The sequence below is a fragment of the Hyperolius riggenbachi genome, chromosome 6, assembly GCF_040937935.1.
Source record: "Hyperolius riggenbachi isolate aHypRig1 chromosome 6, aHypRig1.pri, whole genome shotgun sequence".
In the NCBI taxonomy this organism is placed as follows: domain Eukaryota; kingdom Metazoa; phylum Chordata; class Amphibia; order Anura; family Hyperoliidae; genus Hyperolius; species Hyperolius riggenbachi.
Genome location: NC_090651.1, coordinates 284,707,955 through 284,733,577, shown reverse-complemented (window position 1 = coordinate 284,733,577; position 25,623 = coordinate 284,707,955). Strand labels below are relative to the sequence as shown.

At 43.3% G+C, this 25,623-nt stretch overlaps 1 protein-coding gene across 2 annotated transcripts in view; it reads right to left on the bottom strand.

Moving 5' to 3' along the window:
• ABCG4 (ATP binding cassette subfamily G member 4) overlaps positions 1-25,623 on the bottom strand; it is a 113,864-nt gene that overhangs the window by 24,459 nt on the left and 63,782 nt on the right. The window contains exons 5-11 of one of the 2 annotated variants that reach the window (XM_068242852.1): positions 17,075-17,207; positions 15,448-15,498; positions 13,979-14,124; positions 5,299-5,422; positions 5,085-5,199; positions 3,001-3,131; positions 1,563-1,667 (exon numbers count right to left, since the gene is read on the bottom strand). In XM_068242852.1, coding sequence (XP_068098953.1) covers positions 1,563-1,667; positions 3,001-3,131; positions 5,085-5,199; positions 5,299-5,422; positions 13,979-14,124; positions 15,448-15,498; positions 17,075-17,207 — 805 coding nt within the window. The remainder of the gene's footprint in view (positions 1-1,562; positions 1,668-3,000; positions 3,132-5,084; positions 5,200-5,298; positions 5,423-13,978; positions 14,125-15,447; positions 15,499-17,074; positions 17,208-25,623) is intronic. The other variant, XM_068242853.1, reaches the window with a different exon arrangement.

Sequence of the window (25,623 nt, the reverse complement as noted above, 5' to 3'; positions counted from 1 at the left end):
GGGTCTCAGAGAAAATAAACACATATATCAGTAGCTAAAGATTGGCTGTACTTACATTACATATGCATTTCACTGTCCACGTTTGGATTTCACAGAATTTGTATATAGTATATGCAGAGATAGATGCTCCTGACAGCTCATGGCAGGTTCCATGTTTTTCTGTCAAATGTGTCGTCATGTCCTGCCTGCTTCCTGATCACAGATAAGCTGGTACTAAATAACACAGTGTGCAGTGAATATTAATGAGCCATGTGGCTAGGAACAATAGCTGACTCCTGCAGTGTACTCTGCCCGAGATTTATCAGTGCTACGCGATTACAAGCTGCTGTAACGTCTCATTAGCAGCCGAGGGAAGAGCCCCAGAATGCTTTGCAGTATGGTATGCGGCTTGCGTCTTCTTAAGAATAACAGACTTGCTGATAAGCACACATCAAAGGTAACTGAGATTTTTATCTTCACTAATTGCTTTTGGGCTTCCTTCTAAACTGTTTAACACAGGAGAATAGAGGTTTAAATTAGCTTCTGCAGCCTGACAGTTACTCTTTAACATTGACACGTATTGGACACAAGGGAGGCAAAAACAATAAAATAGGTATGTAACGGGAGACTTTAAAAATCTCTACAATAGTACATCTACTCTGTCTTACTATTGCTTGCCACCTACATTGATTGAAACTCCGCCCTTCCCTCTGCAGTCCTCATTTCATTAGTACCTAGTCTCCTAACACCACATCTATCTATATAACAAATTACTTTGCTGTTCCAGTGAAGAGGCCCTCTTTATCTTTTGGCAGCGCTCCCAGCCATGGACAAGTGCCTCTGGACTGGACTGGACATGCATGAGTATTGTCCACAAATGCCCACTAGAACAAAGCCACTTGTGGATGTTGGAAAGGAGCCATGAAGAAGCAGCTTCCTCCTACTGGGCATGTGCTCACTTCACTGTCCTCTCCTCACCATTGACTGACTCTCACTATATACTCTCCATACCACTATACTGTAACTCATGTCCCAAGTACAAGCTCAGGCATCAGAGTAATACTGATCCTTCTGATGTGTGAACATGCATGTTGTTCTCTTCCAAAGTAAGCTAAAACTTCCACCCTTATACACCAAATGTTATTCATACCAAACACAGTCATACCGATATCCAGGAATGATGTAGTTTGACTTTGTTTATGAACACTTTGGTCAAAATTGAATCCATATTTAGGAATATGGGTTTGTCGCTAATTGTGTGGTCTGCTCGTACCATTATCTGTCCACCACTGTCGGTATTGAGCTGTATGTGTTTGCTATTCTCAGGCAAAGCAAAGAAAGCAGAATGTCATTCAGGAATATGATTTATCCAAGCACAGTGAGTACTGGTCATATTATATATTGGTTGTTGCAGAGATGCTGATAAGCAATTAAGTGTGAGGAAAGTACTTGGGGTCAGTATGAGAGCTTTCTTCTCTACCTTCAGCAAATATGAAAACCATTATACTGAGATGTACAAGCTGACCTGTTCCATCACTCGCTACCACCACCTGCATTTTAAATGATCCAATCTTTTAACCTACCGTGTCTCTCAGGATGGAAATGAATGTTCGCTTGAAGAGGATGATAAACTGGTTCATGGAGCTTGTAGCAAACGTATGGCTTTCATTGTGAACAGACACATCCTGCTGGGAAGCAAAATAATAATCAAAGAGTAACTGTAGTGAAAATAACATAATGAATAAAATTGCTTTTTTTTATTTTTTTACAATATTCAGTTGTAAATTATTTAGTCAGTGTTTGTACATTGTAAAATACTGTATTTTTCGGACTATAAGACTCACTCCCCCCAAAAAAAGTGGGGGAAAAAGTCACTGTGTCTTATAGTCTAAATGCAGGGAGTTCCTGACTTGTGAATGCCTGCCAATACGAACCTCAACCCGCCGCAATGTCGGGGACTCCCTGTACTCTGCCCATGCAGAGGAGGACACAGAGAACATGGGGACACAGGGACAAACGGAGAACACAGGGACACAAAGAGGCATAGAGGAGGACACAAGGAGGAAAGAGGAGGACACGGAGACACAAGAGGTACAAGGGGGCATGAGGTACAAAGGGGGCATAATCCACAAGATGCCCCTTCACCATGGATGCACTAGGTTTAGTATATATATTTTTCCAATGGTTTTTTTTCCCTCTAAACCTAGGTGCATCTTATGGTCAGGAGCGTTTTATAGTCCGAAAAATACGGTACATTAATTTAAGTTTCTGAAATTTATCACAGGTGGCGACATCTTTAGTCCTGTGAGGTGATCTCTCTCCGCATCCCCCCTCCTCCCCTCCAAAAAACCCTCCCCATCCACCATCACCAGAACAACTGTCCGGAGATACAGTCAAGATTACCTCTGTCCATTTTGCCTTAAAACGTTTCTTCCATGACACACTTGTCGAATCCAATACCATAGATTAACTCATTACTTATAGGACATTCTTCTACAACATCTGTTCCACTTACACAAAATGCTCTCAGTCAACTTAGCACTTATGATACCCTAGATATACCGGCTTCACCTGTTAACCTCTTATATCTCAGCAGAGTTCCACTTGTATATATATATATATATATATATATATATATATATATATATATATATATATATATATATATACACAGTATGTATACTAGTAATTGAAAAAAGGCTGGAAATTACAATATTAAGGCAAACAACTGTAAACATGAGACAAAGGATAAATAAAGTAAGCTGCATTCACCATACTTCTGTTGCTTTGACATTTTTACTTTTCTTTCCCCCAGAAAATACCCTAAAGGTGGCCAATAATGATCCAATCTTTTTCATCCAATCTTACCATTTCTATGTAATATTAGGGACTGCCTAAATTATCCATTCAATATACTCACTCAATTTACACGTCTGCTACATAGATTTGGTAAAGTTGGATGAAAAATATTGGATCATTGGTGGCTACCATTAGTAGTACAATGCTGACACAGGTACTTACTGTTGGGAAGAGATCTAGTTCTTTTACAGACGGCTTGCTCTTTTCCTTGTGGATGGGGCACAGTCCATCCTCCACTGCCCGGAATAATACTGGGTTTAAGTCTCCATACTCCCCCGATGCTATTTCTATAACTGGATTTGGTAGAAGGAAATAAGGTTTTATCTATAGTGCAGAACACTGACATGATATTCAGTCCTAAGCCTCATTACTAAATTAATGAATCACTACAAAAGAAAGCCATTTGCAATATCCCACAGCAATCATGCAATAATCACACAAGAGAGTATTGCTCCTTGGCTGCTAATAGGCACTTCATATTTACTGTATGGGTTGATTTACTAAAGTTGGAAATGGTGGAGAAGACCAGAGAACATACAGTAAAAGTTTGCCACGCACACAATCCTACGGATAGACCCTATATGCAAAACTCATTAAAATGTAATTTTTATTGGTAAACAGTGACGTAACTGTGGTGTAGCAACCCCCCGATCGCTCCTACTCTACCAGGGCCCCCTCGCATGCTCCCCTGGCTGTGTAGACCCCACAGATCAGATCAGCATCTGGAACAGAGTTTACCTCTTCCACCTTCCCATATCTCCAATGGTCCCGCTGCAGCTACTAAGTGTCATCTGGCCTCTACCTTCTTCTCATTCTTCAGCATGTTGTGGAAGAGGTAATCCCCGTCACTACCGCCTTACTGTAGGTCTTAACAGACACAGCCAGGGGAGCATGGGTAGGGGGCCCTGGTGGAGAAGGAAGTCCGGGACTCTCCTACCTGCTGGGCTCCAAAAGGGTATTGGGTATGATTGTAGGAAGGGGCGCTTCTTAAGATGCAGTTAACCCTATTGGTATACTTTAAAAAATGAAGGTTGTTTAGCTATGAAAACTACGATAATACAGTATTTAAAAGAGCTGCTGTGACGATCTGTTTAGGATCAATAGAGCCATGATTGTCAAAGAAGCTGGTGGTGGTGTAAATATTACCATATTTGCTGCCATATAAGATGCACTTCCCCCCCAAAAAAAATGGGGAGAAAAAGTCCCTGTGTCTTATACGGCGCATGCAGGGAATCCCCAATTTATGAACGCCAGCTGATACGAACCGCCGACCCACTGCCAGGTCAGAGATTCCCTGCTAGTCCCCCCCTTTTATCCCACCTTCTGTCCCCTGTGTGTCCGCTCCCCCGTGTCTCTGCTTCCCTTCTCTGTGTCTACGCTCCCCCCGTGCATATGTAACATGGCGCCCGCGGGGCATCACAGACCACAAAGAAACTGTGTGGAACAGGAGAGGTCCGTGATACACATGGGCGTCATGGTTTAGGTAAGATAGCTGCCACTACACTTGCTACATATACACGGGGGGAGCAGAGACACACCGAAAGGGAAGCGGAGACGTGGGTGAGTGGGGACACAGGGGAACAGAAGGGGACACCTGGGCACAGAACGGGGCACCTGGGGACTGAATGGAAGACAGAAGGGGACACCTGGGCACAGAAGGGGACACCTGGGGACAGAAGGGAATACAGAAAGGGACACCTGAGCACATAAGGGGACACCGGGGGACAGACGGGAGGACAGAAAGGGACACCTGAGCACAGAAGGGTACACCTGGAGACAGAAGCAAACACACAGGGTACAAAAGGGTACACACAGGGCCCCCTGGCACAGAAGAGGACACACAGGGGACAGAAGGGAACACACTGGGAACACATGAAGACACCAATTGGGGAGAACATTATAAGATACTATTGGAATATGGAAGAACCAGGTTTAATATCTATTTTTTTCCCCTGGTATTTGCCCTCTAATCCTAGGTGTGTCTTATATTCTGGGGTATCTTATATGGCAGAAAATATGGTAGTTTATACGAGAAGCACAGTGGCGTAGTTCCTATGGGCAGCATGGTGGCGTAGTGGTTAGCACTCTTGCCCTGCAGCGATGGGTTCCCAGTTCGAATCCCAGCCAGGTCAACATCTGCAAGGAGTTTGTATGTTATCCCCGTCTCTGTGTTGGTATCCTCCAAGCACTCCATTTTCCCCCCACATCTCAAAAACATACTAATAAGTTAGTAAAGTAAAACTTACTGAAGTCAGCAGGGTTGTGGTAGGTTGGGCAGTGTAGTCCTAATCCCTTCAGATATGGAATGAGGTGAGTTACAGACCCTCGATATATGCACTGTCCCTGACTCAGGATATACAACTGCAAATACAGAAAACAAACAGGTTATCAAAAGGAAATGGAAGCGGGCAGCGTTAGAAACAAATCATGGTATGTATATACGTTATAAAAGATACATACCTTATCAAACATTTCAAACAACTTGGCACTTGGCTGATGTATGGTGCAAATAATGGTACGCCCACCTTGTGCAAGAGAGCTTAGTAGTGACACCACCTGGAAACAGGATGCACTGTCCAAACCACTGCAAAAGTGAAAATAGAGTTTGTAAAGTTAAATTGAACCTGAAGTTAAAATAAACTAGTGAGATAATGACTTGAATGTGTAGTACAGATACTAAATAAAACATTAGTAGTAAAGAAAATAGTATCATCTTTATATTTTTAGTTATATAACTTTATTTATTGCATCAGACTGTCACAGTCACAATATAGAATCCACACTTTGCTTTTTTAAGCTGTAAAAGAAACAGAACTAATGACCCTTTTAACTTTTCCTGCAATAAAACCTTATCTCAATCTCTCTCACTGTTTCTTTGCTTTATAAGCTTTTATTTGCTTTTATTTAATTTTTTAATTTATTTGCTGGCAGAGCACTACCGGCTACGGCCGCGCGATCAAGGACGTGCGTCGCCCTGCAGCGCCTGCACACTGTTCACCGATCCTGGCCGACCTGGAAGTAGCTTCGGGTGGCCTTTACACGAACGGAGGGAGCAGTGGGCCTGTTTTTAAAATATAGGAGCGCTAAGGTATCTTTTAATACATTGATTTAATGATTTGAATCCATGTAATACAAGAAAGAGGAACGAATCGACACTTTTTCAATTTTGATTCCTTCATTTGTAAAACTCGCTGTGGATCATTAGCAACATACAGTATAATGAGTTATCTTTTCCTAGCTCGATTCCCAGTGTATTTCCTACTCTCATGTCTGCTTATAGGGTTAATAATCTGTATTGATTACTCCTTTAAGAGGAAAGGGACACATTCTTGTCCCAAGTCGTTTTGATACACAAGTAATTACCATATTAATTTATCAAAGTTAAAACATTCCTCAAGGATGTGTCAGGGTCTGATGTATGAAGGTGTTATCTGCATATAAAGATATGTATTCCTCCAGTGAATTGGGCTGAAAACTGCGATCTGTAGATGTCTGTCTAATCAGTTCAGCAAGAGGTCCCATAATCATCCGTAAAAGAAAAGGGGACATAGGGCACCCTTACCTTGTATCTCCATTTACTGGGAATGACAATGACATTTGATTATTCATAGTAGACGAAGCAGAGTAGAGAAACTGAATCCATTTAAAAAATTTGTCCCCAAATGAAAGAACGTTTGATAGAGATAAATGCCTTTGGAAAATCTAGGTCACGGATGACTTTTCTTCCCTGGATTAGAAGGCCGATACAATAAATTAGTAAATGATCTTCTGTGCACATTCAGCTTGGTTGAATGTTTGGGTATGAAACCAGGCTTGACTAAATTTAATTTGAAGCTATTTAACCTCATTGCTAAATTCTTAGTGCCAATATTTTAAAGTAAAATGGAATGGTCAGATTTGCATAGGTCAGGAATTATGATCGGTTTAAGTATTTAAGTATAAGGACAATAATGGATGCATTCTACTTAACATTCTATCTGTGTGGCCCTGGTGTCTTACGCTTAGCAAAGGACTATATTGCTAGTTTCATTGTCTGCTCCTCAGTAACTGGAGCACATTATTGCTGTCTTTGAGGAAAGACAAGGAACATCCAACAGGACGCTTTCTACATGTTCCTGGTTAAACTGTATTTTCGAAGGTAACCTGAAGTGAAAATTACTGGAAAAGAACTGTGTTTGGATTAGATTTCCAACACTTATAAAGCCGCTGGAATTGGGGTTACAAGGAGTGGGTGCAGGAGCACAAAGGACTGCATGGGACGCTTGTTTGTGTGGTGTCCAGGCATGGAAAGAAGGCAGCGGGTGGGCTATGAATAATCTGCCTTTGCTCCTTCTCCATTGCTAGAGAAACTCAAACTGTGAGTCCACATGTGGCTCAGATGCTTCCATCAGGGGTGCCTCTAGCCATTTTGTCACTCCAGGCAAGAAAAACCTGTGGCGCCTCCCCCTCCCCCGTGGCAACACCCCATGAAAAATATCGTAATGTGGCAATGTTTCACCAAAAAATAATCGTAATGCAGCAGCAGTTCACCAGAAAATAATCGTAATGCGGCAGTGTCTCACCAGAAATTACACGATTTGCGGCAGCGTTTCACCAGAAAAATACATGTAAATGCAGCAGTGTTTCACCAGAAAATACAGAATGCGAGCAGTGTTTCACCAAAAAATACATGTAATTTGGCCAGCGTTTCACCAGAAAATATACATAGGCAGGGCTTCACTTTCATGAGGCACAAAGGGAGACATAAGGAGGCACAAAGGGGCACAGAATGAAGGAGAAGTGGCACAGGGGGACTGGAGGAGGCACATGGAGACAGAAGGAGGCACAAGGAGACAGAAGGAGGCACAAAGGGGGAGAAAAGGATGCAGAGGGAAACAGTGGCAGCTGCCTGCAACTTACGCTAAGGAGATGCAGCAGAAGCAAGTAATAGTACACCCATGGGGGTGGGGCTTGGTCAGGGGGTGGGGCTTAGCTCATGGGGGCGGGGCTTAATCCAGCAACATGGCGCCCCCAGGACCAATGGCACTCCATGCAAAGGCCTGTACTGCCTATGCCTAAAGGCGCCCCTGGCTTCCATTATAAACACTAGAATACCAAAAGTTTGAGGCTCGACACAAGAAATGAGAATCCCAAAAGTATTAAAACTATTATGCGCCACCTAATGCTCAACAAAAACAGTTTGCCTTTATATACAGTACCGTCTCTCAGCACTTTATTAGGTACATTATATTAATACTTGTTAGGGGCTCCCTTCATCATGACAGAATCGTGACAAACAGGTTTGAATATTTATGTAGCTAAAAACCTCTTATGACTCCATTTTTACAGTTAATCAGTTGGTATGAGTTTTTTTTTTCCATAGCAGTACATTGTGAAAAAGCTTTCAGTTAAAACACGTTTAGTGTGAACTGTGCCATAGGAAAACATGGGCATTACTCTAAAAATCAGTTATCTTTCAGTTATACCTGAGAGCAACTGATTAAGTGTAAAAGGCCCCTTACCAAACACAGAATGGTGTAAAAATAAAAGACATCCAATTAGTGGTTCTGAGATTGGAAAGGACTTGTTGATGAGAGAAATTGGAGGAGAATCGTCTGTCTTTTTGAGCAGGCAGCAAAACTGTGACAACTCTGATAATCAGTAGATTCTCTGCAACTGCATGTAGTAGAAAAGCATTCAGAGCACATTTTATGCTGGGAATACAGGATGCATTTTTTTTGGTCGATTTACAGTTCGATCGATTTTAGATTTGTTTTTCCGCTCGATTCTCTTATCTTTTCTTATCAACTTCCATTCACTTCTATCAGAAACTGAGCAGTAAAACGATCGAAAGTACGATCGGACATGTCGGAAATTATCTATTGAACCATCTATCTGCCGAAAAAACGCTTGGTGTATTCCCAGCATAACACTCCTGTCAGCCAATAACACAAAGACAAGGCTGCAGAGGGCATAGACGTACTAAAGGTAGACAGTCCAAGACTATAGAAATATAGCCTGACCTGATGAATCTTGATGTCTAATGAAACACACAGACATGAAGGTAACCCTATAGGGAGAAAAAGAGCCCCTGGGGGTACTTACCTCAGGAGGGGGAAGCCTCTGGATCCTATGAGGCTTCCTCCGCCCTCTTCAGCCTCGAGGATCCGGTGCTGGCAGCACTCGAACATCACACACAGCAATATTTATAATCTGCACTCCTTTGCAGGTGCAGTACAAGCTTCTCCTCAGGCTCTGGTGGAAATAGCCGAACTCGATCAGGTCCTCTCTACTGTGCAGGTGACTTGATCCGATCGGGCTCTGCTATTTCCGCCAGAGCTTGAGGGAAAACTTGTACGGCACCTGTGCAGATTGTAAATATTGTTGCTCGCTGCAGCCACTACTGCGCCTATACACAGCGCTAACATACTTGTCAGCTGATTTTTGGGGGCTGACAGCACTGGATCATCGAGGCTGAAGAGGACAGGAGTTGTCTAATTAGTATCCAGAGGCTTCCCCCTCCTGAGGTACGTAACCCACAGGGGCTGTTTTCTCCCTACAGGTTTGCTTTAGCATTAGTAAGCATTAGTATAGTGTTTCAGTGAGCATACATCCTATAGTTTGGTTAAAGAACAAAGCTGTTTCTACTGAGTATTTGGAGACGTAATACAGTTTTTAATAATTTTGTGATTTGCACTTCCACATCCAACCTCAAACTAATCACTGATGTTGTTTTTGCTCTTATTTATTCCCCACAAGCTGTGAATATCAGAGTTATGTGCATGCATGCAATTTATTAATCTGCTTTCTGATTTTCATTATTAATGATGTTTTGTGTTAATTGTTTGCATAAATAAATGTACAATATGTACTTTTAGTGTTTTACACAGTGTATCAATTAATTTGTATCTTATCTCTGCAAGCAGGGAGGTTTCCTACCTCTCTAAAAGAAGGAATCATCAAGCCCCTTCTTAAAAAACCTTCCATGGATCCAGATGCTATGAGCAGCTACAGACCTGTCTCCAACCTCCCCTTCTTAGGTAAAGTTATTGAAAAGGCTGTCTATCTGCAACTTGAAACCAGGCTGTCAGTAAACAACATCCTGGACCCTCTACAATCTGGCTTTAAGAAACACCACAGCTGTGAAACAGCCCTCATCCAAGTCTGCAACGATCTGCTCATGGCAAGGGACAGAGGGGAATGCTCCATCCTAATCCTGTTGGATCTCTCAGCTGCTTTTGATACAGTTGACCATGAAATCCTGCTTAACAGACTGCAGGAGTACTGTGGCATCAGTGGATCAGTCCTCCAGTGGTTCAGATCATTCCTGACTGACAGAACACAGAGAGTATGCCTAGGACCTATAATGTCCAAACCTGCACCTCTACAATTCGGAGTGCCACAAGGATCAATCCTATCCCCTCTGCTGTTTGCAATCTACATGTTGCCACTCGGTACACTTATCCAACGACATGGCCTTACGTACCACTGCTACGCCGATGACACACAGCTATACCTGTCCTTCAAACCTGGTGGAACAGACCCTACCCCAAAATTAAACTCTTGCTTAGCTGAGCTTCAGGCATGGATGAATGATAACTGGTTGAAACTGAATGCTGACAAAACTGAGGTCCTGTTTGTCCAAAGCCAGTGCCCGCCATCAAAACAGCTCTATCCTAAAGCAACACCAATCAGGATTGGGAATTCAGACATAAACAGCTCCAACCTTGTGCGCAGCCTTGGCGTACTAATCGATGGGGAATTGAGTTTCAGAAACCAAATTTCATCTGTAGTTCAATCTTCCTTCTTTCATCTGAAGAACATTGCAAAGATTAAACATCTGATTCCCCCAGAGGATCTTCAAACCCTAGTCCACGCCTTCATCACATCACGGCTGGACTACTGCAATGCCCTTTATGCTGGCCTCCCCAAAAAGGACCTGCGTCGCCTGCAATTAGTGCAGAATGCTGCTGCCAGATTGCTAACAAACCAGCCTCGCCACTGTCACATTACACCGATCCTTCGCTCACTGCACTGGCTACCAGTAGAATGGAGAATACTCTTTAAGATTGGACTGCTGACATTCAAATCCCTGCACAATCTGGGCCCTGGATACATGAAGGACTTGCTGAAGCTGCACCACACCTCTCACAACCTCAGATCAGCAAGTTCTATAAACTTGGTCACTCCCAGAGTGCACCTCAAAAAATCTGGAGACAGAGCCTTCTGTCATGCTGCCCCTACTCTTTGGAACTCCCTACCACACCCAGTAAAGACAGCACCATCCCTGGAGCTATTCAAATCCAGACTGAAAAGCCACCTGTTTAGCCTGGCATTTCCAGATTTATAAAATTCTTCCTCTGTACCACGATGGTCGGAGCCATGCTTATGCGCTTTGAGTCCCACGGGAGAAAAGCGCTTTACAAATGTTATTTGTTGTTGTTGTTGTTATGTTGTATTGAAGTTCCATTTGTAGTGTGGAGACAACACTACTATTTACTATACTTTTTGTTTTTTAATGCTATTTAACATACTTAAGCTAAAACATTGCAGTATACATTGTAGTATGTGTTTATATTTTATGTGCGATTGATACAATGTTTCAGTATTTCAATTTTTGTTACAACAGATTCTGTAGATTTAGGATTTCTAATTCCTGATAATGATGACATTACTATAAGGGCACAATTTATATTTCAGTCATCTAAATAGTCTCTATTCACAGCTTTATTATATTTAATGGTTTCTCAGGCCCCATTAAGCCCATTCTCAAACAAGAACCATCAGTAACTATACCAGTAACTAAAGAGACCTGGGAAGGTGAATGGTCAGTTAAATCTTATGATAAATCATTCATACATTTTATGTATGAGAGAGGGTCTTCACATTTAAAAAGGTAAGTCAATTCTAGACAGCAAATTGTAAGACTTAGAATGACAAGAGACATTCCTCCTAAGCCCCTATTCAATTAACTTTTCTCATGAGTTTTCTCCCAAAAAAGGTTTTCACAGCTTATCAGTAAAATACCATATAAGCCCACAGCAAGCAAGGAAGAGCTAAAAGTAACTTTGATGATACTTTTTACCGAGTTTAGTACTTTTGTCAATTCATTGTTAACTGGTAAAAATCGAGAGACACTCTGGGCATCCTTGGTAGCCAGGTACCGGGAAGTGGGTGTGGGCGGTGATGCATCCTGGTTGTGGATTGTGCAGGCCGAGGGTGCACTGTACATGCCGCACCTGGCAGCCCTGCCTACCAGCAAGGAGGATGCCCAGGAAGCTGTAATGAGTGACTGCTATTAGGAGGAGGGTTTAGCTGAGTTCTATTCAATCCTAGGATTGGACCACACCTGAAACCATCGGACCTCCCCCTTACCTGCGGTATTTAAGTAGTCTGGAAAGGGCTACATGCAGCTCTTAGATGGGCTATACATGCTGTCAGTCTGTTATTTTGATGGTGGTGGGGGTTATTATTGTTTTCCACATTTAAACACTGTATATATTGTACTCCTGACGAAGGCTGTATGGACGAAACATGTAGAGTGTGTGTTTGTTGGCTGACCCTCTCAACATATAGACCTATAAGGTGTTCAATACACAGTTTTGACCTTACGCTGTGTGGAGTATAGCACACTATAATCACTGTATATACAGTATATTATGTGTCGCCCTGATCTATTTCAGGTTTTTACCAGATAACAATAAAAGTTATGTTTTAACAAGTGCGCTATGGGCCTGTCCCACTGGAACTTGAACAGCATTATATTCCCCTAAAGTGCTAAATGAGATGAAAAATTAACTCAGGGGAAGTCAATTGAATAGGTGCCGTAGTTGGTTATTTCCATTTCAAAACTTCACAAAAACCATGAAAGCATACTAACACCCAAAAAATGTAACTATACTATAGTGTTTCAAATCATGGCTTCAATTCTTCAAAGGCTGTTTGTTAAAAAAAAAAAAAAAGTCCTTAAAATACTGCACTCTGTATTTTAGACTTTTTTTGCTAATTCATCAAGATTTTCACAGGTGCGGTAAAAGCTGGGTAATTTACGAAGCCCATTGACAAAAAAACCTGTTTGTAAAAGCAGAAGAGTCTCTTTTGTTACATGCTGTTCTCTGTGCAGAGACAGCATTACAATAGTAAGAGGCATCCCAACATCTCTTTAGATGTACGTTTGTTATACTGCCTCTGCTCGCTTTAAATCTGTCCATTAGTTTTTCTTAGTTAAGATTTTATTTAGTTGCCACAGCTTAGAAGTACTTCCAGGAGACATCACACATGCCATGCTTATGTGATTTCCCCACTAGCTCCTCCACATCTTCAAATAGGAACCTAAGAGTTAAACGGCCGCAGAGGAATCCTTTTTGTTCCGTGATCTCTCTGCTCGCTGCCTGGGGGGTAGAAAAGCTAGACCGGCCAGAGAAGCCTGCATGTCCTATCAGATCTGATCATCAGGACTTGCAGGAGACGGGTTGTTTCTATTGGCTCCCTGCTCCTGTCAATCAATGGGATATCCACACGGAAGGCATTTGAAGCTGCTTTTCGCCACCTCTGAGCTGCCGGTAATGATCGAACCTGATACAGATGAATTGACATTTACTGACATTTGTTGAGGTATTTACCAAACAAGTTGGTAATTTACCTCATTGCTCGGTAATTTCAGTTTCCATGCGGTAACAGCCTTGCTGAGTTGACATTTTCCTAAGAGCTCGGTAAAGTCAGCTGTTTTCTGCATTACCGAATGCAATAATGCTTGATGAATTGAGGCCATGTCTAGTTCCATCCTGTTCAGAATCTAATAATGCATGAGAATTAAAAGGTGCCCAACTATAACTACAAATATATTCTAAATAACGTTATTTAATATTCCTATATAAATAAGTGGAGGTACATAAGATAAAATCACAGGGAAGAGAATACCTTCAGTGACTAGTTTAATAATAGCACTGCAACCCTCATAGCCTATTCTCACCTCTTGTATTTTAGAAACTTAGAGTCTGTATGGGCTTTCTTATCCAGCACTGGTACTCTTCAATCATTCAGTTGTGTTGTGGGGCAAAAAAATTCTCTGTTTTTACTATAGTACAATGTGATTTTTTTTTCTTTTTACTACTCTCTCTCTCTTTTTTTTTCTTTTTGAACAAGAGGTTCTAGGTGTTACCTTGTAGGTTCATCGAAGAACATGACTGGTGGATTGTTCACAAGTTCCAGAGCTATAGCTAAACGCTTGCGTTGACCCCCAGAAAGGCTCATTGTACGAGTTCCAGAGCATTCAAGAAGACCCAGAGCTGTCAAGATCTCATTAACCTGCAAAGTAAAAATGTCACTTGTATCTGGTACATTGGACAACTCATCTTCAAAGTGAGAACCATTGAAAAAAAGAGTTCAGTACAGCATGTCCTGCTCTAGTGCCACACATGCCACATCCTTTATCATTGCAAAAGCTTAGTGAATGAACCTACAATAAAAGGATGAACTGAACACTGCTGAAGGTCTGAATATCATGGTAAGGGATGATCAAAGAGATGCAAATACTTACGAGTTTATGCAATTTTTATGCAAATATATCCAGGTTTAATTTGATTGGACCATTTTGAAGCTGCATATATTTGCATAAATGTACATCAACTCAGAACAATTTGCATATCATTGACCATCCCTAATCATGGTTTTGAACCATGCAAGAATTGTGAACGTTGACCCCAGGATGAAGAAGAAATTTGGTTCAATATTGACCTGAATTTTACTAAAGACATTTTCGTGACTGCTTTTAGCATCCATTCCTCACCCTCTTTTCTCCATTTTCCAGCTAGAAGACAAATTAGTACTCCTGAAAGCTATTCCTGTGCAGATGTCAGGGAAAGCTCCACTGCGATCCACCAGGCAGGAAGGGAATCATGTACACCACGATGCCGGCGAAATAGGTAACATGTTTCCCTGCCCCCCGCCTGCTGAGCTGCAGACTTACCCCACCACCATCCGCACAACACAGCCTGGCTATACTTAGGTACCTGGCTAACCTATACTGGTATACTGACCCCCCCCCCCCCCCCCGGCCTACTGAGCTGCCGACTTACCCCACCGCCATCTGCACAACACAGCCTGGCTATACTTAGGGACCTGGCTAAACTATACTGGGAGCACCTACCTGGCTAGCATATACTGGGGAAACCTACCTAGTTAGCCTACATTGGGGGCACCTACCTAACTGACCTATACTGGGAGCATCTACCTGGCTAACCTATACTGGGAGCACCTACCTGGCTACCTATACTGGGGGCACCCATGCCTGGCTACCTATATTGGGGGCACCCATGCCTGGCTACCTATATTGGGGGCACCCATGCCTGCTACCTATACTGGGGGCACCTATACCTAGCTTCCTATACATGGGACACCTATACCTGGTTACCTAGGAAAAATCTAGTGTGTGTACAGATGATTTGAAGAAAATCGTGAATCACACTGAAATCGCAATTTCTGACAGAAAAATGGCAATTAAATATTTTCCTAAAATCGTTCCGCCCTAGAAGCCTCTGTATTCCTCTAACTTCAGATTCCTATAATTCAACATGGGAAGCCAACACAAAAATAATTACAGTTTGTTACGTAACGTTATCTCGCACTCACCAATTTTCTTTTGACATCCATCTTCTGATTGAGTTTCAAGTTGGCAGAGACCTATGCAGAAAAACAAAATTTGAAGTATTACATAATATATATTGTTATGTCTTACAGACTACCCCCTGCCAAAATGGATTAGGCCCTTTTTTGAAAAAAAAAAATCTGCTACTGGTGAGAATTTTGCATATTATCTAAACACAAAGAGAAGTATTCCTCTACAGCTGGTTCTGAAGAACTTTTAAATAATGACTGTAGATTGGAGACGAGACAGAACCTCTGCAAATTTTCTTTCCCCTATTGGAACTCAGGATTCACATTGGAGCCCTTAGTGCCACAAGGAAAGGAAGTGATAGTATCACTCTACTGGGACAGGAAGTGATAGGAACTTTCTCTAATAGAGACGTGAAAAGACGAAGCAGTCTTTAAGTGGCTCTAATCTTTCTTCACTGTATGCAAAATTATTATTGACTTGAACTGTAGCGGGAAGAACAAACTGTGGTTTGGTCTCGCGATGAACCAGCACCAATCTCGCTTAGCAAAGTTTTTACAAGATTGTCAGGGCATGAAACTACATTAGGCAAGAAATGATTTGTCAAAATGTTTGTATGAGCTTTCTATCAAATTAGGCCCTTAACAGGGATCAAAAGATTGCTGGTGCTTTTTTAAATGCGGTTTATTGAAACCACATATTTTTTTTGCTGGAGATCGATATACAGCCGCAATAGGACTGTATGGGGTTCCCTGGCAAATAAACTACAAGGCTCTTTCCATACATACGATTATATTTAAAAGTAAAACAATTGTAAATAGAATCTTTTTACTTCTAAGTCTAATTAAATGTGCTAGTTCCCCAATACTGATCTGCAAGATCCTCGCAGAACAGTTGGAAGTTTAATGAAAAACTTGTGAAACTGCCAGTGGCTATTCTGCTCACTGCCATTTTAAGGGGGGGGCCCTCTTTAGAGAAAAGGCGAGACTACACCAGAATACATTGGGGCTCACATATGTGCAGGAGTGAGGACAGGCCATGCAGACAGGGCCGGTTCCAGACTTTCTGCCAGAAGCAATACATTGTGAGAATGTACGCCCCCCCCCCCCCCCCCCCACTGATGTGTCTGTTCCCTGCTGGCCCGCAGCATCTGATTCACAGGATGCCAGATATGTGCTGCACCGACACCGCATCGCTCACCTGCTCTCAGCAGATTAGCAATGGGATCACCAGCCACACGTGAAGTCCTGCTTCCTCTCTGACTACAATATTGGCTCATGTGACCCGGCAGCACGTATCAGGCCACCGCTGTAGCCATGGATATAGGAGGCTGATGGAGATTTCATCACCAGAACGCAGAGAGCAGGTGAGTGAAGCAGTGCCGCCCATCTAGGGAGGGGAAGATGGGGAGTGCAAGGAGGGGGACATTTGTGGAGGGGAGCCGCCTCTCGTCGTCCTCTAATTGTTGCCCCCCTGATGCATGTGATTCATGTTGCTTCATGGAAGAACCGCCCCTGCATCCAGAGCTAGGCTAAAAGGGAATAGCTTGTGTTTGCATGTGTTTGTGTGACAGCTGAATCACAGTGGGGAAACAATGAAAAAGCTCATATTGTTAATTGATGTTACAGCAGTTGATGTCCTCACCAGCATGGCTTCCTTGACCGTTAGATGCGGTAACAACATGTCATCTTGCATGATATAGCATGACATCTTCCGAAATGTCCGAAGCTCTCTCAGCTTTCCATTCACCAGTATCTCACCAGTCATCCCACTTTCCCTATTCAAGGAAGATTGCAGAACACAGTTTGAATGACATTGGAACATGTGAGCCACAGACCTTTATGCATTACACTTTTCTCACAAATGATATCTGTTTTTTTTCTGCAGCTTAACCAGAGGTGGGTTTGTGAAATAATATTAGGACACAGAGGCATGTTCTGTATGCAATTCCCAGCCTCTGTGTCCTTACAGCGTGCCTCCAGGCTCCCCCGGGCTCTGCTGTCCCTCATTTAAAAAAGCGACAGGCTAGCGACATGCAGATTGTCGTTAGCCTGTTATTTACCTTTGATTGTCAGTCACCGCTGCTCCCCCGCCTCCTGTATAGCGCGGCTCCCCGCCTCTGTCCCTTCCCTCCCCACCTCCGTAAGCGTGTCGCTAGCTTAGCGCTTTTTTAAATGCTGGGCATTGTATACAGAATGTTCCTCTGTATCCGAGGTGGGTTTGTGAAATCATATTAGGATACAGAGGAACGTTCTGTATACAATGCCCAGCCTCTGTGTTCTCCATGCTCCCCCCGGGTTCTGCTGTCCCCTATTTAAAAAAGCGCTAGGCTAGCAACACCTCTTTTCAGCACAAGAAATATTGGCCAATCAGAGAGGAAAAAAGGTGTTGAGGGAAAAACAGAAGGGAAAGAAACTTCAGACAATCAGGCTGCATTAGTGATGTCTGAGGGGAAGAAGGGAGGAAAGTAATGAATTAAAAAAACAGCATGCACTGCAACTTCTTTTTTGCAGCAGATGTACCAAATAAGAGCCAGGGGACCTGGTAAATGATATTATATTGAGAAGAAAATTGAAGGGGCACTATGGCGAAAAATTGTAAAATTTAAAATATGTGCAAACATAGACAAATAAGAAGTACGTTTTTCCCAGAGTAAAATGACCCATAAATTACTTTTCTCCTATGTTGCTGCCACTTACAGTAGATAAATGACAGCAGTGACAGGTTTTGGACTAGTCCATCTCTTCATAGGGGATTCTCAGCAAGGCTTTTATTCTTTTTAAAGATATTCCCTAAAGAGCATTTAAAAAATGATGCTGGCCAGCTTCCCTGCTCGCTACACAGTTTTTTCGCAGTTGGACAGTGCAACTGCCATTCACTAAGTGCTTTTGAAAATAAAAAAATTCCTGAGAATCCCCCATGAATAGATGGACTAGTCCAAAACCTGTCACTTCTGTCAGTTTTCTACTATCTACTGTAAGTGACAACAACATAGGAGAAAATTAATTTATGGCTCATTTTACTCTGGAAGAAACGTATTTCTTATTTGCGTATGTTTGCTCATATTTTAAATGTTACTATTTTTTGCCATAGTGCCCCTTTAAGAGAGATTTTTAACTTTTGGATTGCCTGGTTAGCATTTTTATTATTTGTTTACCATATAAAAATAGAGAATTGATTTTTTATTTTATGCCTAACAGTTACTCTTTAAATACATATGTCAGCCTCCATATCCCTCTGACTTCATGTTCCCTTAAACGGATCAGCTAATATCGGTGCAGCCCTGCGCTGATTGTTAGGGCACCGCCACAGGCAGTAATGAGAATTACGACTATAGCGCAGCACCAGGACAAGGTCCTCTGGCACCCAAGGCTGAGACACCAAAGTGCGCCCCTCCATCACTCCCACTCCAGCCTTCACACACTGATTGCTATTAGACTAAGAAGCACCCCAGGGCCTCCAACGCCCCAACATCTTAATCTCTAGTTATCTGGCTTGCAGTTACTGCCATGTATCCCCTTTTTATTTATTTATTTCTGCTTCAAACACAATAGGGGAATGATAGCTGAGTGAGTTGTGTGCCCCCTCCTACAGTGCGCCCTGAGGCTGGAGCCTCTCTCTCCTCTGCCTCGGCCCAGGCCCGGCTGTAGTGTCACTCAGTGACTAATTCAGGTGCTGGCGACTGCTAAAAAAAAAAAAAGAGGTAATTCAGTTGACGGCAATAGCCGGTGCACAACTTACATGTCTGCTCCAAGGTCCCCATTAAAGGCCTTCACCCTGCACCCAAATTTGGCCGTGGCCATTTTAAAAGTACATTCCCTCAAGGGCTAGTTCACAGTGCTCAGTTGTGTTGAACAATAATTCTGCATGTCAACTCGCTGCCCATACACTTCTATGGGGCTGATCACAGTACTGCGTTATAGCCGATCATGTTACTGCAATTCGCTGCATACAGGCTTTGTATTAAAGTCTATGTCCAGTCACCATTGCTGTTCATTCACATTATAACCTGTGCATTATGCATCTGACCACTGTGAACCCAGCCTAAAAGTATACCAGAGCTGAAATAAATAAAAAGTTTTATACATACCTGAGGCTTCCTCCAGCCCCATCCGCTCGGATCGCTCCCACGCCGCCGTCCTCCGCTGCCCGCAGCTCCCGGAACCGGGTCCCGTCACTTACATCAGTCGGAGCCAGTCTACACAGGAGAAGTGGGCCCAAACAGCACACTTCTCTTACATCAGACTGGCTCCGACTGACAGAAGTGACGGGACCCAGTTCCCAAAGCTGCGGGCAGCAGAGGACGGCGGCGTGGGAGCAATCCGAGCGAATGGGGTTGGAGGAAGCCCCAGGTACTTTTTATTTATTTCAGCTCTGAGTCACTTTAAAGTTTAACTTCACTATTCCATATGGAAAGAAACCTTCCCTAAGTAAAACCACCTTTACACATTATAGTTATGGTGTTTTATTACAGTAACATATCTGCTGCTGCTCTGAAGTACTTCATGTGTTTGCTGTAGTTGACTTACTGGTATTTCTGGCAGTGGTGAGTGGAAGTGTTCAGACTGAAAAATATGCATTTGTCTCTAATCCCAGGAACATACTGTTTTTTTTGGACTATAAGACTCACTTTTTCTCCTCCAAACCTGTGTGTGTGTGAGGGGGGGAGGGGGGGGGAATCACTGCGTCTTAGAGTCCAAATGCAGGGAATTCCTGACTTGTAAATGCCTGCCATTACTGACCTTTAACCCGCTGCAGTGTCGTGGACTCCCTGTACTGTGCCCATGCAGAGGGGGACACGGATGTGACGAACATTACGGAAAGTCGTGCGCGTAAACGCCAACGATTTTCGCATGGTCGTGCACAGTTACTGTCAGCCCTGGGTAGAATAACAAATACCTTTCTTTTGCTCTTCTTCTGAGAGCATTGCAGAGAGTACAGTGACCTTCCCCCCACATCCTGTTCAGGTCAGGAAGGAATTTAACAAGTGGCTAACTCCCCTGGGGAGCAGCCATTTGGTCCCTCAGCTCATCTCCACCAAACCAGCTCAAACTGGTTGAGATTCAAATTTCCCTCCAAGCTCATAGCTTCACACAATGGGAACATTTACTTTATTAATAATTCAAAATAGGTTTGGCACAGCAAGACCAAAATTACATTCCCTGATACCTAGGAAACAGGTCTATAATTCACATGAATTATCATTCTCTAGCTATCAGGAATCAATAGATAAACCACTTTATCCGGCATGCGTAGAGCGAATTCGTTAGACTAGGTATGTATAGCCTCATTTAATACAGAGTCGCATGCTGCTTATGAATATGGGCTCGGATTTGCGATACACTAATCTTGGGCCGAGTCACACAAATGATTAATAAATTGGTACATTTCTTGCTCTAAGTCTGAGGGTGGCAACCTGGCTTCCAGGAGGGAACCCTGCCTTAAACACACCTACTTTCCAGGTAGGGACCGCCCCAAAACTGAGGTCAGTAAAAAGTGTTTGCGAGGAACTCCGCCTCAGTTCTTCAATTTCCATCTATCAGGGAAGGCAGACATGTGCTTAACCTCCTCAGCGTTATGGACGAATATATCCGTCCATCACCGCCGGAGGTCGCCGCTCAGGCCCTGCTGGGCCGATATTTACAAAATAAAAAGCAGCACACGCAGCCGGCACTTTGCCAGCCGCGTGTGCTGCCTGATCGCCGCCGCTCTGCGGCGATCCGCCGCGAGCAGCGGCGAAAGAGGGTCCCCCCAGCCGCCCGAGCCCTGCGCAGCCGGAACAAAAGTTCCGGCCAGCGCTAAGGGCTGGATCGGAGGCGGCTGACGTCAGGACGTCGGCTGACGTCCATGACGTCACTCCGCTCGTCGCTATGGCGACGATGTAAGCAAAACAAGGAAGGCTGCTCATTGCGGCCTTCCTTGTTTATTCTGGGCGCCGGAGGCGATCGGAAGAACGCCTCCGGAGCGCCCTCTAGTGGGCTTTCATGCAGCCAACTTTCAGTTGGCTGCATGAAACAGTTTTTTTTTTATTTAAAAAAAACCCTCCCGCAGCCTCCCTGGCGATCTTAATAGAACGCCAGGGAGGTTAAGGAGAACCGAGCGCATGTTGTGTACAAAGACTTAACCTGAATGCCTACTTTAAACTGGACTATTTTCTTCATTCTTCAAATGGACTGCTCAGCTAACTAAGTAAGAATTTTCTGATTTTATTCCTTTTTATTTTTAAGCTCTGTGTATATGCTAATTGGTGTATATAACTGTATGTAATGCATTTTTGTTATTAAACGTTTTAAAAATCGTTTAGCGGTTATGACCTGTTGCGGAACATACACAATCGCACCTACTCTCCTGAATTCGCTACCCTGTGTTTAATAGAAGTATACACTTTTAACCCGTATGCGTGAATCCGGCTCAGATAGTCAGATCTGACCCAGATTCCTGTATACCGCAAGGGGTTAATAGAGCGTTCTCCAAATCCTAGTATAATTACAGTAGCGGGCTGTGCAACTCGCTTGGTGGCAGATCTTTGAATTGTATTTGTGTGTGGTGAGTCGGTTGGTATCAGAACGCTCCCTTCGCGAGTCAGTGCATCAAATTGCGAACGCGGGTTACCCTTCGTGATGAACAAATGACCGTGTGAGAGGATTTCTGACGCTGATCGACTGACCCACCCGCTGACCGGCCTAGCGGTCTGTGACATTGTTTGGCAGCTTACTGGGATTTGTGTATGTTCAGAACATTAACGGCAACGTTATTTGATTAACCTGCCAGTACAGATCAAAAATCTGTGGTCGATAACCGGTGCATTACCATTTATATAGACTAAACGTGTAGCACAGAGTTCCCCCCCAATCTCTTTTCCTATCCTATCTTTTCGTTTCAAGGGTGTTTATTGAAATAAAGTCACATGAGTAAAAACAAGTACGATCAAATATTCCCCACATGCGGGGAGTAGCAAGTAATAGCTTATCATGTGAGCAAACCATCACCAATCAGAAAATTCAACATCGGAACATAGAAATATATCGTAACTATAACGCTGATTGTTTAACACTACTATTATCAGCATTATGGGGTAGGGAAGAAGGTGAGAGAAGGGGGTAGGGGAAAGGTAGGAAGGGCAGGGGTAAAAGGGGGTGGGATCCAGAGACGCACCTAGAGTGGGTATACCACAGCATGCCTTAGGTAGCGTCCAGGGGGAAAGAAAAGGAAAAAAAAAAGGGGAAGGGGAAAGATACGAGTTGAGCTAATTTAGCTTCACAATCAGGGTAAAACAGCCGAGACACCACCTCCCTTCACACATTCCCAAACGACATCTTCTTTGTTGTCAGAGGAGAAGAAATGTCATAAAGAGGCCTGGAGTCGTAGAACTCTATGAGTAGGTCCGAAGATTAGAAAACATGGAGAACATGTGAAAGGCCAAGATTCTCTTGCCAGTCGATTCACAGGTCCCATACCTTATAGAAATTGTCTAAAGTATCAAAAATTTTGGCCCTTATGTGCTCCGATGCCATAGTGTTATTGAGTTCCCCGAAGACTGCTTCAACAGACAGAGATTATTTTCTCCAATTACGTGCCAGATGTCTTTTGGCTTGAGCCATTACAAATTGGATAAATTTGTGGAGAGCATATTTTATTGGGGCTGGTCTGTTTCCAAGCAGTATAACAGAGGGATCTAAATCCGTTTGAAGGTTCGTGATCAATTTGATCTTAGACCAAATAGCCTTCCAGAATCTTTGTGCTTTGGGACAGGCCCACCACGTGTGCCATAGATCTCCAATTTGATTGCACTTACGGAAACAAAGGTCCGTAGATGAAGGATTAAAGAGGTTTAATTTGTATGGGGTAAGATAAACTCTGTGAAGCAGCTTCAGGGATGTCTCAATGGATGAGTAGAATAGGGATCCACGTGTTAAAGTCGTGGAACAGTGGGCCCATCTAGTTTCAGTTATTTCGAACCCACAATCTCTCTCCCAGTCCAGCTGGGCCTTAATTTTCCCATCCAGAACCGGGTGAGAGAGTATGGCATATGTATCCGATATAAAACCCCTATCAATCGGCCGATTTTTGCACCTAATCTCGAACGGGGAGTAGGTGAGGATCGTCCCATGCGGGTCTAAGGCATCCAGTTATTTAAATATCCCAGCTAGTCTGCCCCACTCCTCCCTAGGTACTCTGTATTTCTCGCAAAAATGGTTCGGAGTGCACATTTTGAAGGCCAGTAGGAATTTACCCACTCTAGTCAATCCCTTTTGAATCCACCATTTATATTGCGCTGTTTTTAATCCTAAAGGAAAATCCGGGTTGCCAAATATGGTAGACATGAGTGAGATAGGTGATTGCAAAGTGTAAAGTTGCCTAGTTCTAGACCATAAACTTAAGGCATATGCTGAGATGGGAGAGACTCTTGAGATTTTCTGGATGGGCATAGTACGGGCCCACATGAGTCCTACCATGGTGAAGGGGGCCACCAGCTGTTATTCAATTTCTACCCACAAAGGGGCCGTCTCAGTAGGGGCATTAACACAGGCTAGCTGGGTAAGTCTGGCAGCTTTATAATAATTAAAGAGTAACGGAGCATTAAGGCCTCCAAGGTCTCTGGGCCTGGCTAAGGTTAGATACTTAATCCTGGCCTTCCGGTTCCTCCAAATAAAGCGTTGGATCAGGGTTTGTAAGTGTTGTATCGGGCCTTTGGTGATGGGAATCGGCAAAGTTCTAAAAAGGTATAGTAGTCGGGGCAGTAAAGTCATCCTGACCGCCGCCACTCTACCTAACATAGAGAGGGGGTAGTCAGTCCAAGTCTCCAGATCTTTTGTTAATTTGGCGTACATTGGTGGATAATTAGCCGAGTATAGTTTCTGCGGGTCTACAGTTAATTTAATACCCAGGTAGTTTATGTATTTGGGTTGATAAATAAGGCCCAGGGATTTTGCTAATGCTGTAGCCTGGTTCTGGGGCATGTCGGCTATCATTACTTCCGATTTATCCAGATTCAGTTTGAATCCGGAGAACATCGAAAAGTGGTCGATCTCCTCGAGGAGTTTTGGAATAGAAATATGTGGTGTAGTTAGGGTCAGGAGAATATCATCCGCGAATAGCGAAAGTTTATACTCCTTGAATTTAATTGTGACCCCAGTAATTTCAGATGTTCTCCTTATTCTCTCTGCTAGGGGCTCCATTACCAAAGCAAAGATCGCCGGTGAAAGAGGACATCCTTGTCTCGTGCCCCTTTGTTTTGGAAATGTAGTCCTCAAGGAGGCAGGCATTTTTAGTGCAGCGGAGGGGGCTGAATAAAGAGCTGATATCGCGTTTAAGTAGTTGCCCTTAATTCCATACTGTTGTAGGACAGCCAGCATGTATGGCCACTTTATAAGGTCAAAGGCCTTTTCCATATCTAAAGATAGGGTGGCCACACATACGGCTGCCCGCTTGCAGTGGTGCTGCAAATTGACGATTTTTCTTATATTGTCCGGGGCTTGTCTCATGGGAATAAAGCCAACTTGGTCCTTATTGACCAAAGCTGGCAAAATTTTGTTTATTCTTTCCGCTAAGATGGAAGTAAAGAGCTTATAATCCACTCCAAGAAGGGAAATAGGGCGATAATTCTTAGGGAGAAGTGGGTCCCTTTGGGGTTTTGGGATCACAACAATGGCCGATGACAAAAATTCAGGGGGAGGGGCATTACCTTTCATAATGTGGTTGTAAAATTTGATTAGATGGGGTGAAAGGGTTGTCTCATATTTTTTATAGTATAGGGCTGTCAGTCCGTCCGGTCCAGGGGCCTTTGAACGTTTCGATCTTTTGATTGCGTCATGTAATTCTTCCTGGGAAATATCAGCATTAAGCATAGTGAGGGTATTTTCAGTAACTGTTTTCCTAGTAGTGTCCGCCAAATAATTCTGTCTCAGTCGAGGGGAAGAGTCAGGGGAACTGTCTGAATATAAATTCTTATAATAATTGGAAAAGGTCTCGTATATTTTATCTGGGCTAGAGGTGATCCTCCCGCTTTTGTCTCTGATTTTCACCACCCGATTAATAGACTGCTGGGCCCTAAGTTTAGATGCCAACCATCTTTTGGGCTTATTGATCTGATCATATGCTGTTGCAGCAGACCATCGCAGAGCCTTTTCCACCTCAGAGTTCAATATGACATCCATCTGAAGTTGGAGGTCTTGTATCTGTTTGAGGAGGTA